This window comes from Ailuropoda melanoleuca, chromosome 1, assembly GCF_002007445.2.
Source record: "Ailuropoda melanoleuca isolate Jingjing chromosome 1, ASM200744v2, whole genome shotgun sequence".
NCBI lineage: Eukaryota > Metazoa > Chordata > Mammalia > Carnivora > Ursidae > Ailuropoda > Ailuropoda melanoleuca.
The window spans coordinates 147,355,661-147,374,190 of record NC_048218.1 but is presented as its reverse complement, the minus strand read 5'-3'; the positions used below and the strand labels follow the sequence as shown (position 1 = coordinate 147,374,190).

The 18,530-nt window shown below is 34.6% G+C and overlaps 1 protein-coding gene across 6 annotated transcripts in view; it reads right to left on the bottom strand.

The window, feature by feature from the left end:
- Positions 1-595: 595 nt before the first annotated feature.
- Positions 596-18,530, bottom strand: part of C1GALT1 (core 1 synthase, glycoprotein-N-acetylgalactosamine 3-beta-galactosyltransferase 1) — a 34,177-nt gene continuing 16,242 nt past the window's right edge. For 5 of the 6 annotated variants that reach the window (XM_034668059.1, XM_002919817.4, XM_019800266.2 and 2 more), the window contains 3 exons: positions 13,675-13,911; positions 9,636-10,303; positions 596-5,581 (listed from right to left, as the gene is read on the bottom strand). In XM_034668059.1, the coding sequence (XP_034523950.1) occupies positions 5,390-5,581; positions 9,636-10,303; positions 13,675-13,894 (1,080 nt within the window). In that variant the 5' untranslated portion in view covers positions 13,895-13,911 and the 3' untranslated portion in view covers positions 596-5,389. Of the gene's footprint in view, positions 5,582-5,772; positions 5,940-9,635; positions 10,304-13,674; positions 13,912-18,530 lie in introns of those variants that run through there. The other variant, XM_019800268.2, reaches the window with a different exon arrangement.

The window sequence follows — 18,530 nt, the reverse complement described above, 5'->3', positions numbered from 1 at the left end:
ACTTTTCAAGTACATAAAATGTCTGTCGTCAGGTCTCAGTTCAAATACTACCTCTTCAGAGGTCTTCCATGACACCCTACCCAGAAAATTGCTCTATAGAATCATTGTTTTCTTTTCCTAACACCATTCTCTGAAATATCCTGCTCATTCATCTATTAACTTGTTTATTGTCTAGCTACAGATTTAAGGCTGTATGAGAACAGAAATCCTATAGGTAATGCTCACCACTCTATTTCTAGTAGATGCTAGACATTATTTGAATATTATTTGAATAGTTGAATAAATGAATTCCAGTGTACATGATAGATCAAAATATACCAAGAGATAGAAAAGCATCCCCCCCATGTACACATACACACACTTACCTGGATGACAGAGTGTTTCTAATTTTTTTAAGGATATTATTCAAAATCAGAGGTGGAATATTTTCTGCTTTAAAGACATATATATTGCAGTAAAAATTACTTAAGCCTATTCAAATTGAATACCTTTGATGGGAAAATAATTTAAATCAATATTTTTTGTAAAATAACCCCAAAACTACCCCTCAGTTTCTCCCACAACTCTTATATCAGTTAAAAATAATCAGATAAAACAGCTTTAAACATGGTAATTTATTTTATGCAGTTGTTTAAATCCATTGTTCAAAAATGTTCAAAAGGCACTTTAAAAAACATATTTAAAAATACATTTTTTTCTGACTTATTGGTGGATCACTTAAAATAAGCAAGTCACCACACATTTTTAAACCATTCATGAGACTACCACCTTACATAATTTTTAAATTCCAAAACACAAATATTCACTGTGTAATATAACACACTGCTTAGCAGTAAGATTAGTTTCCCTCTAATGTATACTTTATATGGATTATTAATTTGTAGAGCCCTGCAAAGTTACTTAAACTGAACCGATATAAACTAAAAACTAGAGAGGCAAAACGAGTTGAAACAGAGCACTATTCACTTCTGAAACTAGTTTTAGAGTTGATTTCTCTAGAGAGAATTTGTAAATCTGTATTAAAACTTCTATTTCAACTCCAATATATAAACATAAGTCATATTTTTAAATCAATAGAGGTTACATCTAGCATAAAATAAACCACAGGTTGTCCCCCAGATTGCTTAAGAATGTTTCTGTCAGGCCTACAATGAAGTAGAGAAATGAAGCAAATGAGTTTTTTTAGTTTGTTTTTGAGAAAACGGGGTAGAGAGAATGGAATCCAAATAACTTTATTTCATTTAGTAATGGTGCATCTAGAATTAGTTTAAAACTGTGGACTTTTAAGTAGGACAAGTATCCTGAGAGCCAGCAGGCATTATTCTTAGATTTTTTACTTCCAATCTCATAGGGAAATCTAAAGTTAATAGGTACAAAGTTATTAGTAAGTGATACAAATTCTAATCACTAATTACAGCCAAATTAACCTTGCAAAGGCAGCATTAAGAGTAGTTAGAAAATGGAAATTAGTTGTAAAGAAAATAAAGAGCAACAAATACAAAGAAGAAATTGTCAAAGACAGAATAATGAACTGAAAATGTAAATGAGGAACAAAAGGATACACCTGATCTAATCAATAAAGTGAGGCATTTTTTTCAAGTCTTAGTCTGGAAATCCTATAGTTTGAAAGGCTCAAGGAAGTGAAAAATTAATACTCAAGAAACAATTATGAAAATAATCAGTTAACAAATTTAATGCTCAAATGCAATCACCGTATTTCAAAAAATATTAAAAACTGGCCAGTAATTTATCTTGAATCATCTTACAGTAACAAAAATTCCTCTGAAATTTAAGATATTTAAAAACAAGTAATTGAATTCTGGGACAAAAATCTGCTTGGTCTCACCTATGAACTTCCCACTTGAAATGCAAGTACACTGTTACTGGGAAACACAAAGCTAGCAAAAACCTTGTTTTGAGACCACACTAAAATCATCTATCCAAATGACAAAGATCTTAATTTAAAAGATGGTAAGGTATCATCATGAAATCTGCTTGTATGTGCTCTACTGAATACCTGGAGAATTTTTCGCTGATTTAGGTCATATAGGACAGTCAACTGATTCTTGAAAGTGATGAAATTCTGATGGTATGAATTAGCAGAAAAATATTCTGCATATTATAAAGTAGTACTTTAATATCTCCATTTAAAATTTTTTACGAACAACTGGAACTATTTTACTAACAAGTGAGGACACTCATTTAGGTATGCTTTTAATGAATTATTATGTATTTACTAGTACTTAATAAACTCTTCCTGCCCCAATTGTGAAATTACTAAACTTGGAGAATTACATGTTACTGAGGGGCCCTGGTATTAGTTACTCTGAAGAAGCTAAAGAATTTTGTCAAAAAATGAATGATCCACGGACCCTTTAGGTTATCTTTAAAGTCTCTCACATTTAATATGGTATGACGTTGGACGACACAGATTTAGAACATGCTTTATCTAAATCTTTGAAAGATACCCTACTTAAGGGGCAATAAATCTTCAGTGCATTCCAAATGTGCATCAGAATCACCCAGGTCTTGGTTCCCAAACTAAAATGAATAGGACTCACCTGGAGGGCTTGTTTAAACACAGCTGCTAGCTTCTACCCCTGGAGTTTCTGACTCAGGAGGTCTGGGGTGGAGCCCAGGAGAGGTTGCATTTCCAAGTTCCCAGATGATGCAAACACTGCTAGTTGGGGACGACAACACTTTGAGAACCACTGACCAAGGGAATCTGGTAAGAATGCATTCTAATGGACCCCGTGCTAGAATCAGCATTTCTGGGACTGGAGTCTTGAAATCTGCATTTTAACAAGCTCCCAGGCAAGAGTAGAAGAACCACAATTTGAGAGCCACTATGACAATCTGGCTGGTTAATTTGTCTATTACTGGCTGATGTATCAGATCACACATGTTAATAAGTAAAAATGGAAATAGTGCTAAATGACTAACCTCAAGGCTGACATGGAATAAAGAACACACAGGCTTTAAGAATAAATCCTGGCTCTGTTACTTACTTGCTCTGTGACAGAGGAAAATTTACTTAAATTCTCTGAGCCTCAGCTTTCTCAACTACAATATAAGAACAACACCCAATTTGTGAAGATTAACACTTATACACATAGAATATCTAAAGCACACTATGTGGCCTACAGTAGGCATTAGATAAAACCTAGCTATTAATTATTATAAGAAATGTATGAAATATTTCCTTCATTATCTAATTTGATTAAAGCAGATTTTTCATTCATTTAGAATATTTACACTCTAAGGTAACAGAATAATAAAACCTTATACTTATTGCTCCATAGTCTGGGCCAGACAAATATTCTAAAAGTTGTACATATATTCACTCATTTAATCCTCATAAAAATCCTGTGAGGTAGGTAGTATTACTGTCCCTAACTTACAGATGAGAAAATTGAGGCACAGAGAGATTAAGTAAATTGCTCAAGGTTACAAAACTAGTAAATGATAAAGAATTTAAACGCAGGCAGTCTGACCCCAGACCCCAAGATTCATCACAATGTTAATTTCCTATGAGTAAATTTTAAGGTTTTTAGAAAGTAGCATATATGCACTGCAAATAAATTCATATCCACACCAAGGTGAAGAGTTGTTCAAAGAATAGAATGAATGCCTTCAAATTCTGGCAGGTGACAGTGTCATGAAAACAACAAAAAACAACTTAAGGTAAAAACTGGTGTGACTTTTCACTGTGTGGACAGAGTAATCCATAATTACTCCTAACTGTCATGAAGATGAACATCCTTTCGATATACCATCCAAAGAGAACACGATGTTGACATGTTTTGGCACAATAAATATAAACTCTTTAGCTAAGCAGCAGATTCAATGACATGACAGCCATGTAAAATTAGCATAATGATAAACATGAAAAATGTAAATTATTTGTAACATTAAAGAATATACTTTTAGAAAGTCTGCAAAATATTCTTTTATGATATATTCAGATAATATTGCTAAAGACAACAAAACTTAAAATTTTCTTTCCTTCCAGAAATTCTTTAAATAGAAGGTCACTAAAATGTGAACAAAGTATTTATGAATATATTTTTGATGACAGTGTTGAATTGGGTATTCTGCTCTATTAGAATTACCCACTGGCAAAACCAAAAACCAAAAAAACCCCCAAACAAACAAACAAACAAACAAAAACCCACCCCAAAATAGTAAGTCAGCATCAAAATTCAGGCTGTTTTTCGTGAATTAAGTATTTGGTCTTTTAATATCTGTGGCATATTTCAGTTTGTTTAAGCACTCTGTTTTTCTAATGTTTTTAATAAACTCTGGTCAAAATCGTACATTCAAATTATTTTGCCAGTGTAACTAATAGCCACCTCAGAGCCTAAAAATGAATGTCTAAACTTTGCTTTAAACAAGTTATGAAAGGCACAAATTCTCATCTCTCAACAGGATGATAACAAAAGGAACTATAATTATGTAGTTGGAAACAGTTTTAAATAATCAATTTAAAATGTTACTTAGTAATTCCTGAGTGGCACTGATCTAAGAAAAGCATCCTGAAATAGCATTAAATTTACTATTTATTAGTTACCCACAATTAACAATGGGTAGATTTGGGAACAAAATATTTTAAAATGCATGTTTATAGAATGCTATTAATGCTTTGAGTAAATAAATATTAATGATTAAAATCGTATTCAAGGATAAACATACTTAGAAAAGAGACAATGGGGACTCAGTAAAACATTAACTACTAATTACCAAGTATATAATACAGTCAAGGCCCATATAATTTCAAAATGTGGTTTTATTAATGCACTTTAGGACAAGTGCCATTCTTATCTTACTTTGTAGTCTGGAAGAAATACTGCCAATTACAGTCACAGGAAATTTTCATTAGACAAAACCTGCATGTGTGTGTGTGGGGGGGTTGGTTCATTTATATCATACTGCAAATATAAACTCATGTCTTGAGTTTATAAATAACATTAAGCAATACTATGTCCTAAAATTTTCTTTAAGGCAGATCCATTTAGCATCATGTGTGTTATATGTGCAGTGTAGTTTTAGAAAATTTAAATGTTCTAGTTTCTTAGTGAAAATAATACATGTGGTCAAGAATAGAAAACAAAAATCTCGTTTCTAGTCCCTCTGCCTGGCCACCATTTTAAAAACACAAGTTTTTCATATATATATATATATTACTGTATCAAAACACATTTTAACAGACTTCACAGCTCACTTAAAGCTTCAGTTTACAGTCATTCATATGAAAGATTTCTAATATGTAATGTTCACTTAGAAAGAATTCCTCACTGGGATTCCAGTGTTCTGTATCAGAAATGTAGAAGTTCTTCAGTGCAATGCTAGACATTTTACCTCTTCACTTATGTTTTTCTTTCAAGGGTTCTCATTTTACTTTTGGCTCTTCATTTTTGTATGATCGACTTATTTCTTTTAGTATATTTTCAGGTAAGGCAGGTTGATATCTGTATAAATAACCATATGGACGAAGATGATAAACGAGGTATTCTAACTCATACATAGTTGTAGGATCAACATAGTGAAAAGAAACTGCAAGATCAGAACAGCAACCAGGACCCTAAAAAAGTAGCAGAAACAGGCATTATTAAGAAATAGTACATAGTTAACATACAATATTCACATACTGATAAAGGACACATTAATTTTTTTTTTAAAGATTTTATTTATTTATTCAACAGAGACAGAGACAGCCAGCGAGAAAGGGAACACAAGCAGGGGGAGTGGGAGAGGAAGAGGCAGGCTCATAGCAGAGGAGCCTGATGTGGGGCTCGATCCCATAACGCCGGGATCACGCCCTGAGCCGAAGGCAGGAGCTTAACCGCTGTGCCACCCAGGCGCCCCAGGACATATTAATTTTAACAGAATCCAAGCATTAAAGTTGGCAAGGTAAAGCAGAAGCACCTTATTTATTAGACCTGTAGAAGAAACCAAGAGTTTTTAGAGTTCTTAATGATTTAAAACTAAACATGAAAACTGCTAAAATATATCTACCTGAAATAATATTCTTTCATATTCTATAATGTTTTTGCTGAAAAGAATCTTGAGACTTCCTCAAATGAAAGGGGCAGCTATACAAAGGATGAAGCTCTATTTCTGAGTTTTGCTTTCTCTTTATACGTTCTCACTATAACTTTTTGCTTGGCTCAACCTCAGAAAGACACCTTTGAAGCATTCAATGACTACAAAATCCTTGCTCATTATGTGTCTGCAACCTAATACTTCATCTGCACATCAACCCAAACAGTATAGTATTTAAGAGAGGAAGTACTGAATCAAATCTAAGTTTGAATCCAAAGTTTGTCTACTAGGGTCAAATTCTGCCTACTAGTGTATGACCTTGGGCAAGTTACTTAATCTCTATAAGCTTCAATTTCCCCACCTGCAAAAGATGGTTACTTAAAGGAGATAGTGTATATAAAATACTTGGAACCAGGTTGGCCTATAGTAAATGCTCAAGAAATGTTGACATTATTATTGACAAATAATCACATTTAGATGGTCCTCAGTAAGAAAGTCAGAGTTAAATATTTGTCCAGATATACAATTCTCATGGATTCCTAACAGTTCGTATGAGAACAGGTTTAAAAAAGACAAAAACAAGATAATAAAAAAATACAACCGAAAAAAAAAGAGGAAAACATAACAAAACGAAACAAAAAACAGAACTGGCACGAGAATTAAACAGTTATAAGGTTATTTTGGTATCTAGAGAATGTTTCACCCAGGTGACTCCAACAAAACTTCAGGCTCTATCTAATGTCTTTGCAAGGACCCAAGAAGAAAGATATTCTGGCAAGTTCCCAGAGAAGATTCATACCGAACATTTAATAATTCATGTTTGGAAGTAGGTAGCTTACAATGCAGTAAAGATTATCAGGGAATTGTCCACTGTATTTTCTCTGGCCTTCTCTCTGAACTTTCCTTTGAAACAAACACTGGATATGTGGGGTTTCTGGACAACCACGTAGGCACTGGAAAATTATTTGGTGCCTACTTCTTAACACCTTTAGACAATGTAAGGATAGAAACAAATCTGAAAAGTAAAATGATAAGTCAACTTGTGATCATCAAATCAGCTCTGTCCAATAGATAAATGTAAGCTACATGATGCAGTTTAAAATCTAGTAGCCACATTTAAAAAGTTTAAAAAAGGGAATTAATTTGACTATATTTCAAATGAATAAATCCATATTATTCTTTTTTCAATATGCAATCAATATTTAAAAATTATTAATGAAATCATTCCTTTTATTTGTGTTAAGTTCTTGAAATCAGGAATATGGGGAGCCATCCTGTGCATTACGAGATGCTTAGCATCTAGTGGGTTTACAATCTTGTGGGTTTTTACCCACTAGATGCCAGTAGCAACCTCCACCCAATGCCAGTCTCCCAGTTAACAACCAAAAATGTCTCCAGACTTTGCCAAATGTCCTCTGGGAGGCAAAAAAGCCTGCAGTTGAGAATCACTGTCCTAGATAATGATTTGAAAACACTGGCTTGTGAAGATGAGAATGCTAGCATGAAGTGTATTATTTGTATCTTAGGGACCGAGAAAAGAAGGCATAGGATACTAATGACTTGCCTACATGCATTATTAATCAATAACAGATCTGAATCTAAAAGCTGGGTTTCGTGATTCCTGGTGTCCTTCAGTCAGTCACTCACTGCTCGATGCTCATAACAGTGAAGAAAAGGAAACAACCTACTAAATGTGCATTAGTAGGTGAATGGATAAATTACATATGCTCACATGTTAGATTACATAGCAGCCTAAATTAATGAAAGACATACATATGTTAATGTGGATAAATTTTAACGTTCTATGAAAAGGGCAAATGTTCAAGGATAATATGGAATAATTCCATCCACTTATTCGAAAACCTACAAAACAGAACTTTTTTTTTTTTTTTTTAAGATTTTATTTATTTATTTGACAGAGAGAGAGACAGCCAGTGAGAGAGGGAACACAAGCAGGGGGAGTGGCAGAGGAAGAAGCAGGCTCCCAGCAGAGGAGCCCGATGTGGGGCTCGATCCCAGAACACCGGGATCACGCCCTGAGCCGAAGGCAGACGCTTAAGGACTGAGCCACCCAGGCGACCCTACTATATATATTTTTTTTTTAAAGATTTTATTTATTTATTTGACAGAGACAGAGACAGCCAGAGAGAGGGGGAACACAAGCAGGGGGAGTGGGAGAGGAAGAAGCAGGCTCATAGCGGAGGAGCCTGATGTGGGGCTCGATCCCATAACGGAGGGATCACGCCCTGAGCCGAAGGCAGATGCTTAACCGCTGTGCCACCCAGGTGCCCCGACCCTACTATATATTATTTATGAATACATAAACATGTAGGAAAAAAGATACAAACGTACATGGTAATGATGAACATTAAATACATGATAGTGGTTAACACTGAGGAAGGAGATAAGAAAACTGGATTGGGGAGGATACACAGGCCTCAACTGTATTTATACCTTTTTCTTTTTAAAAAAGGAAGCAAATGTGGCAAAAGATTAATATATGGTAAAACTAGTTGGTGGACACAAGATATTAATTCTTCTTAAACAGCTGAGATATTTAATAAAATAATGTATTTTAGATAAAATCCTGAAGAATGAAGACTAAGGTGTCAAATGAGAGCTAAGGCTTATTACGTGCTTACAGTATGATAGGCACTGTACTATACTGTAATCACAATAGAATGAAACAGGTAGATCAGGTCCATTTTACAAATGAGGCAACGCAGGCTCAGAAGTTGGGCAAGTTCTGTCCATCCAAAGTCACTGAACTATTAAATGGGAGAAGACTTGAATCTAGATCTTTCTAAACCTCAAAGTCTTTTCACACATTGTTCCTGAAGCCCAGGAGGCTCTTCACTCAGCCTGCTCTCTAACCTCACTCAGATTTCTGTTCAGAAGTCACCTCTTAGGGGCTCCTGGGTAGCACAGCGGTTAAGCATCTGCCTTCGGCTCAGGGCGTGATCCTGGCGTTCTGGGATCGAGCCCCACATCAGGCTCCTCCGCTATGAGCCTGCTTCTTCCTCTCCCACTCCCCCTGTGTGTTCCCTCTCTCGCTGGCTGTCTCTATCTCTGTTGAATAAATAAATAAAATCTTTAAAAAAAAAAAAAAAGAAAAAGAAGTCACCTCTTAGAGATATCTTTCTTAATCACTCAAACTAGGGTACCCTACTCCACTCTGGGTCACTCTCTATCCCCTCACTTGACTTTATTTTACTTCAGGGCACTAATCACTACCTAAAATCTTATTTTACCTTTACTAGTCTGCCTGTTTACGTATGTCTCTATATGCAGAATGTAAGGTTCATAATATACTGTTATAAGGTTCACAAGAACTGGAACTTGGCCATATTTACTGCTATATTTTTAGTCCCTGACATAGGCAATAAATAGCTGGTAACCATAGCAATATTTACTGAATTACTACTGCTGACATTCATGGTCTCATCTATTTTGTTACACATTGCCACTCTATATAAAAAGAGTACAGGAGATTCTTAGTTATTGGTGCTAAAGAAACACATTATTTGCTAATTTTTTCAAGTAAACAAAAGTCAATCTAAATATTTATATAGTAATAAAGTTTCTAAACTTACCTCTACAGGAGGATAATAGTTATAATTCCAGTACCAAAAGGTTCTAGGTAGATAACCCTTGATTAAGTGGTGTTCTGGTACAAAGGGATGAAAAGTTTCTTTTCCAGTGGTATCTCGGGAATCTCCTGCTTCTACATTTATAATTTCCATGCATCTGCCCAATGCTAAGTCTTCGATGGAGGAACTATGTGTACATTTGTCTGTTTTAAATGCATCAACAAATCTCTTCAGGGCTTCTTTGCTCAGTACATATCCTGCTCCTCCACTCATGTAGCCCTGCTTTACATAGGGCTTAAATCTTCTCCCGAAGTAAATGGGTTCCTCAGGGTTGTATTTTGAGAGAAGCCATCTCAAATTATCCAGTATAACATATGTATCATCATCTGCTTTCATAAACCAATCAGCATCTTCTAAATAATGATCATGAACATACTGAAAAGCTTTAATTGTTTTCCAGTATAGTTGGTCTCTGCCTTCTCTGGTTTTTAATCCCACAGCAGGGAAGTCTTTATTTTCTTCTGAACTCATAAACAACACTTTATTACAACGCTGCGCCCATGTAGCTTTGACGTGTTTGGCCTTTTTCTCTAGATTTTGAGGCCCTGTCATAACCCAGCAAAGAATTTTAACCTTTTGATAGAGATTTTCAGCGATGTCTGTGTTCTCATCTATTAAACAAAAAAATTTTAGAGTTATATTTACATAGATGTAAAATTCAAATAAATTATATTGAAGAAAAATCTTCTTAAACAATTTCAAAAACCCCCTTCTATTTATCTCTCTACCATTAGTGTAAGAAAGCAAAACTCAACCTAATATGACATTCTGATTTATTGGTTTCACATCAGTCTTATCCAGGAGATCCATCGCAGTTAGCAAGAATTGCCAGGATGACTTAAATTCTTACTATTTGAACTGTGGTTTGTTGACCAAGCAGCATCAGCATCACTTGGGAGCTTGTTAAAAATGCAGCATCTCAGGCCCCACCCCAGACCTACTCAATTTGAATCTGCATTTTAACAAGTTCTCTTGGAGACTGGTATACATATAAAGCACAGTCTTAAGACAGTCTCTGCTTTTCACTTCATTCTACAAAGAAAGCTTCAACTGGTTCTCAACAGAACATTAACAGGAATTTCTTGCAGCTCTAAATAAACTTCTGAAGGATAGGAAAGACATGCTGCTGAAGTAACAGTTCATTCTGGAGTCCACAAGAGTTAACTGTTATGAATTTATACAAGTACCCTAAGGTGGCTTTAAAAAAGGCTTTCATGATTACCCCAGTTTGAAGAAGAGTTAACACAGAGTTGAGGTTACTTTTGATAGTAACATATTTCATTCCAAAATGCAAATCCATCAGTCAGAAACAGAAAAGAACAAGTAGCAGTAGTAGTTCCAAGATTGTCTAGAGCAATATTTTTCAAAGTACTCCCTTGTAAAGAAATAGAGAGCCATGCCAGAATATAAAGCACCATACTGCTTCTTTCATTAAGGAAGTCTTGCTATACCTCCAAAAAAGTCCACTTAACTAAGCAGTGAGCTTAAATGAGTTAGCTCCTTATCTGGGTGCAGACTGGTAACAAACAATTCAGACCATCAGGCCAGGATCACATTCTCAGTATCACTGGTTAAAGGAAGAGTCCAATTTTAAGTTTCTAGATTAGTGCTTGGTGAAGGATCAATTTTTTTTTCCAATAGTTAGAGACCTATGCTTTTATAAATATGCTAAAAATGAATTACTAGAAAAATAAAACTAAAAAAAGAAATATAAAATACAAATCCTAATTCTTATTTTTTGATTTAGACAAAATTACTCTGTTAAATTACCCTGAAAGTTTCTAACTGTGCAGTTCCAATTTCAATACCTATCTAGTTGTGGACCAGCATGAGACTGCAAAACCACACTTTTTGTAGTAATGCTCTAAGCACAATCCTAAGGAAGCATATCCTTAAAGTTAAGTTCAACCAGTGAGTTACAAAAGCTTACTCCTGTGAAAAATGAACTGGACGCTAAATTTCTAGTTAACTGATGGAGAGCTAACACAAGGTTGGACAAGGTTGGGCGAGGTTGGGCATGGAATTTTCAAAAGTATTCTCATGTCCCTCTGAAAAATCAGTAATTCACAATTCAAAAACAGACTGAATCACCCTTCAGTCAGAGAGCATTCACATTTCATGTACTTGAGGAGCCCAATCTCCTGCCTATAGATAAACTAAATACTGGATGCACAGGGAGAATTGTAGACGCAGGAATTCTCAATGTTTCACTTTGAACAAGACAACCTTCTCCCCACTGCTGGGATCTGATAGATATTCTTTCTCGCTTTGTTGTAGGCATGTGCTGGCAAAGGAGATGAAAAGATGAGTACTACACATGTCCTGCTACAAAAGAACTCAGTCTTGAGGTGGACCTTGCATGCAAACCAGCATTTGACACATACTAAGAGAGATGCTACAATAGAGGTATTCAAAAGGGTTCAATGTGCTGCACAAAAAGAAAGCAGTGGCTTGGGAACCTGTAGAGCAGTGAATGGGAACCTGGCTGGAAAAGAGAAGGGGAGATAAAGCAAAATCAGGGAAAACAGAGATGATGCAGAAGATAGGTCTTTAAATGAGTAGAAGCTCACAATAAGGAAGGACAAAAGGTATAGCGAAGTTTGGTTGAGTGCAGGTACATGGTTATAACTGAAGGCCTGAACTAGGGGAAATGAACTGAGAGAGGAAATCTGAAAAATGGTAAAGATGTAGAATGTTGGAACTTATAACGAATGGGGTTGATTGGTAAGTGAAGGAAAACACCTACCATGACTTCATAGTTTCTAGCTTAGACAGATGTGGACCATCAAGCAGGATAAGCAGGTACCTAATATATGTGCCTGCACTGACCTGATACAGCCTACTAGTAGTAGAGAAGCATGGCACCAACCAATCCTTTAACAATCTGGAGCAAGGCTGTAGAGCAAGTGTACAGTGATCAAACTGCTCTATGATAAGAACAAAGAGCACCTACTCAGAGCTGAATCAGTTATATAAACACTTACACAACATGACATAATTTGTAATAGTATGCACATGCTTGCTAGTTCATACAACTCAACCAGGATGTGTACACTTCATCCCTCAGTCTCTGCCTGAGAGGTTGGAAAGAAGTAATTTACTACCAAAGAGATAAAAGAAACAATTCTTAATGGAGGGACCCTCTGCAACCCAGGATTCCAATTGTTTTCAAGATGCTGTATTCTTTATTGTCAAATAAATCACATTTACAGAGATCTTTGAATTATGTTAATGTTTTTTCAGTGTTTGCAACCAGGCTAAGATAAAGACAGTAAAGAGTAGATGGAAACTAAAATTATGGGAATTGATAACACACAAGCAAAGAAACAGGCAAAGGACAGAAACTTGGAGAAAACCAACATTTAAATATTGGCATGTAGAGGACGCAATTGAGAATATCCAGTTAAAGGCAGGTGACCAGGCGAAAATGAAGTCACTATAACACAACCTAAGTTTCTACGTCCCTAGTTTTTAATGCCTCTTAAAACGTGAAAGATTAGTTATAGTAGTTACTGATAGAAATAGAAATTGAAAAATTATACATAAATTAAGATTTATATATACCTCTTGAGTTTCTCCAGAACAAGACTAAGCAAAAACTAAGACCAAAGCAAGACAATAGCAGAAACACTAAAGACACAGATATAAACCATGATAACAAAATCAGACTAAATAAATATTTTTTAAAAACCTCTAATCTGAAAAGTTTTGCCTTTTCCGAATTACAGTTTCTGAACGGTCTCTATTTAAAAATAAATTCAAAATTACTATCTTACTCCCTAAATAAATCTGGGTTTTAGCAATTTCCTTCCTGAGGCAAACCAAGAGCTGGTCATTAAATATTGGGAATTAAGCTCATTTTCATAAAAAAAAAATACTGTGTATAACAAAATTCACATAAATAGCTTTTTCCAATTCTCACAACACTTACACAGACTGATAAATACTATTTCTGTTTACTCCTTAATAAAGTGAACCATACCTGTATGTTGGCTAGAATCTGCATTGAAGTTCATCTGTCCTTCTAGATGATTTTGTCCATTATCATCTGAATGCCTAGCATGAGGATCATTATGAAGAATATTAGGCTGGGTATCACCCTGTTCTCCCAACAAAATACTAAATAGCTGAGAACATAAAACAAATCCAATTGCTGATCCACAAAGGAAGGTTAAAAAATTCAGCCAAGATTTAGAGGCCATTTCCCGAAAGCGTATTTCTGTAAGAAAAAAATTAGCAGGATGTTATAATTATAAAGCAATATACATGCCATGAGTAAAAAACTTGATAACTTAAAAAAAAACGCACACACACAAAAACAAGTTGATAACTTTTAGCCATATGGAAAAGTTAATTCTTTCCATATAGGAGAACATTTCTGAGAATATGTAACTTTTATCCCTTTAGTTGCTGCTAAAATACACCTTGTGGACAATTCAGTAAAACAGGTGAGTAATAACTTGGGAGAATCATTGGTAGGTGGGGCATGGGTAAGTAGATCAGAATTTACACATAGAATTTCCTCTTCTGCACACCAGAATCCTTTGTGAACACAAGCCTGCTTGCCATGTTCTTTTCCTTTTTTACTGTCCAAATACTTAAATTTACCTTTTTTCTCTTTTATATTACACAGTGTGTATTATATATAAATATATATATAATATTCCGATATTATTACTATTATCATTAAAACAAATGACAAAAGTGGTACAAAAATTGTGAGGACACAAAGAGTTTGTGCTCTAAAATCATTTTGTTGTCCAGAAGTGGTGAAAGTACTAATGTTGGACCTTAAAAGACTAAGGATGTATAATGGTATAATGTAATTGCTAGTGTAATCATTAAAATAAATAGTAAAAGAATATATAACAGAAAAAATAGAAAAATAACCAAAAACAAGACAAGGAAAAAAGAGCAGCAGGAGATAAAGAATAGATGAAATAAACAAAAAACAAATAGTAATATGATTGATTTTAACACAAATATATCACCAATGATGTTAATGTAAGACTGAAAACTCTAATTAAAAGATAAAGATTGCCAGCCAGACTAGAGAAAAAAATAAACCCAACTACAAGTTACTTATAACAGACACACATTAAATATATTCAGAAAGTTAAGAGCAAAAGGATGGAAAAAGATCAAACACTTATAAAAAGAAAGTATGCAATTAACAAAATAAATTAGTGGTTACATAGTTTATCTTCCTGATATTCATCAAGCTCTACATTTTTGATTGACATACTTTTTTGTATTAATATTTACTATAGTAAAAAATTATCTAAAAAAATACCTTCATGTGATCTTTTACTTTATCCCTTTTAATACATGTTTAATATATGTGTATTTAATGCAAATATATTTATCCTCAAATCTATAACTAAAATTGTCAGGCCATGGAACTACACATGTTCATCTGATATCTCAGATCTCAGGCCCTCTCTTGAATAGTTATTCACGTTTGAGGATAACCCCAGGGGGAAGCCAAGATAAAGGAAAGACAGAGGTGAGCAAAGTTGCTCAGTAATACAGATGTAAATTACCCACTTACCCACATGAAACTGGCGGGCACTTGTTTACTTACTTCCTTTGCTCTGTCTTAACTGCATTCTAAGGTTCAGAAAGGTAGGCCTTCATGGGTGAAGAGTATATATGTCTCACTCAACTCCCCTATAAAATTTCCCAGAGGAAAAGCAGAAACAAGTTTCCCCAGTCTTGTTGCTATTTTCCTTAAGACGGGGTCTCAAATTCTCCTTTGCTACTATCCTCTTTTCCCCATTTAGATTGGTCTTTAGTGAAATCCTTATACTCAAAATGTGTAATCTGCAATCCCAGGGAAAATATCCCTCCTGGTTTAAGCGATTCTTTTGAAACTCTAAAAACCTGAGGATTATTTGCAAATGATATAATCCGATAAAGGGTTAATATCTGAAATACAGAAATAACTTCTACAACTCCACATCAAAAAAACCCATATAACCTGATTAAAAATGGGCAGAGGACCTGAAGAGATGTTTTTCCAAAGAAGACATATAGTCAACAGATACATGAAAAGATGCTAAACATCACTGATCATCAGGGAAATACAAGTCAAAACCACAATGAGAGTTCACCTCATACCTGTCAGAATGGCCAAAATAAAAAAGGCAAGAAATAACAAGTGTTGGTGAGGATGTGGAAAAAAAGGAACACTTGTACACTGTTGGTGCAGCCACTGTGGAAAATGGTATGGAGGTTCCTCAAGGAATTAAAAATAGAATTACCATATGATCCAGTAATTCCACTACTGGATATTTATCCAAAGAAAATAAAAACCACTAATACAAAAAGGTATGTGCACCCCTATGTATATTGCAGCATTATTTACAATAGCCAAGATATGAAAGCAACCCAAGTGTCCATTCCACAGTCTACTTCTGCAGCATGGAGGATTTATTGTTTGTAGTAAACTAAGTGACATATTCATGGATAGGGTTTTCTTAGCTGAGGTGGCACTTTTTTAGCAACACATCCGTTCTGGGGTAAGTGGAGGAAAAATTGACTTCCTGATGTTAAAAAATTTGTTTTTAATTAAAAAATACCTTATGATGATGTTGGATGGCTATCATCCTCTTACGTCTCCTCCTCCAGAGCATCCTTGCTGCTTTTACCCCATACCCTTCCAATTTCAAAGACTCTTGCCTTATGACTAAATTCCCATTTACTCCCATTTTTCTTTCTTGTTCCTAGGATAAAATAGCAATCTCCTATGGGTACAATGCACCCCAAACCTTACTCTGATTTTTGGCAAAAATCAGCACCCTCAACTCTTCACATTCTTAACAAGGCTGTTGAAGCAGGCCAGGCTGGAAGAACTTGTGTGACTAAGTTGTACATTACAGGGGCTTCTAATATATTAATTAAAATTAAGTGGAGAGAAGTTGCCAATGCCAACTGCTTTCCAAACCTGATAGGTAATCAGAATCATTTCAGGAGCATTTTAAAAATACAGATTTTCAGCCTCGACAACTGAGATTTCAGATGCAAAAGAAGTGCTGGGACAACTAAATTTTATATTTTTTACTTCATTTTTTAAGGGACAACTTTGTGTTATTCATTTTAAAAAAGAAATCAAGCAATATAGAACAACATGAAAAAGATAAAAATCACCCCAAATCCCATCACTCAGAAACAACTATCAATAACATTTAGTAATATCATCACAGGTATGAATAACATCTTTATAAATAACATGAAAGAGAGATAACTGTGGCTAACAGTTGAGCCCTGTATTAAGCGGTTTATGTGGGTTAACTGTAAACTATAAATGAAGGACTATCAATCTCAATTTACAGACGAACTCAGACAGAAAGGTTAGTAACCTGCCCAAGGTCACACATAGCAATTTGAGTCAAGAATTCAGATTCTTAACCACTCTACTGTAGTTTTACCAGAACTGGAATGAATGTTAATCATGCTATTTTAAAGATTTAACATATTAAATTAGATTTACTTGAATGTATAGGAAAAAAGGAAAATTAAATGAATCTAAATGAACTTTGAAAGTCAGCTAAACATTTATAATATGACTCCTCTCCTCTAAATGATACTCCTAAAGACAAGAAAGTCTTGAAAAATATAAAGCAATTGAGGCCCTTTTTAAAAACTACGTATTTTAATTTTAGATAGTTCCTATTAATTTCTTGATGTGAGAAACGTGGAAATCAGCACTCTCCCCCAATTTTTGTGAACTACTTTTATTCTGCAAAATTTTGCATAGTTTACATTCTATAAATTATACTGTAATTCCCATGACTGCTTAATCTTGAGTATGTATTAAATTGGATTCTATGCTCATTAATAGTCCTTTTATTACAGCTCCTTTATATGTGAGTTCTTCATTAATGTCATCTTTTTTGGCTGAATTTCAGCAAGTAATTTTTGTAATAGTGCTCATTGGTGCTATATTCTAAATTCCTACAGGCTTGAGACTGTTTATTACTGTCCTTATATATGAAGCACAACCTGACCAAGTATAAACTCTATAAATATTGATCCATAGTCTTCTCACTCTGGTGCCAGAAAAGTCTGAGGGCAGACTGATCTTTTATCCTTGTAGATAAATGTTCCACTTCTCTTATGCTTGGTTTTTAGTCAAGCCCCAGTCACTAATATCCTCTCATTAAGACTTTAATGCCCTTTACATGAGATCATGTCTTCCTCCAATTTTCAGGCTTTTAGAAAGTCAATGGAATTCGCAATAAAGTCCCTAAAATCTTAGGCTTTCAGTGTTTGTTTTTTGTTGTTTTTTAATTTTGATACTTTACACTATTTCCTGCCAAAGTTGTCAGTCTACTATTTATAATTTTTTCTGGATATTCATTTGCTACATTTACATACTCATCATGTATTTCTAACCACATTAAAATGATATGGTAGTTTTTTTTCCCTAAAAGACTTTCCTTACAAAATTGAGATAGATGAACCTTACATAGTGATAGAGCGTATAAATGCTTACAAATATACTGTATGAGGCATTATGTTTAAAACTTGTTTTCTCTGATCCTCACAACTGTAAAACTTGATAGTAGTATCTCCATATTACAAATGAGGAAGCTGAGTTTCAGAGAAATTAAATTAACTCAAACCACACAGCCAACATAAGTTGAGATTCTAACTCACATTTCACTTCAAAGTTTTTTTTCCCCGTTATACCACACCTGCATGTATAGTCACCCATCAACTTTCCACTCTTCTCCCTTTCTTTCTAAAATTATCTTTAAACGGAAGATAAGATATTGTTACCAGCAGATTCAAGAAGAAACCAGTTTTGCCCTAGTGATAAATCTTGAGATGTAA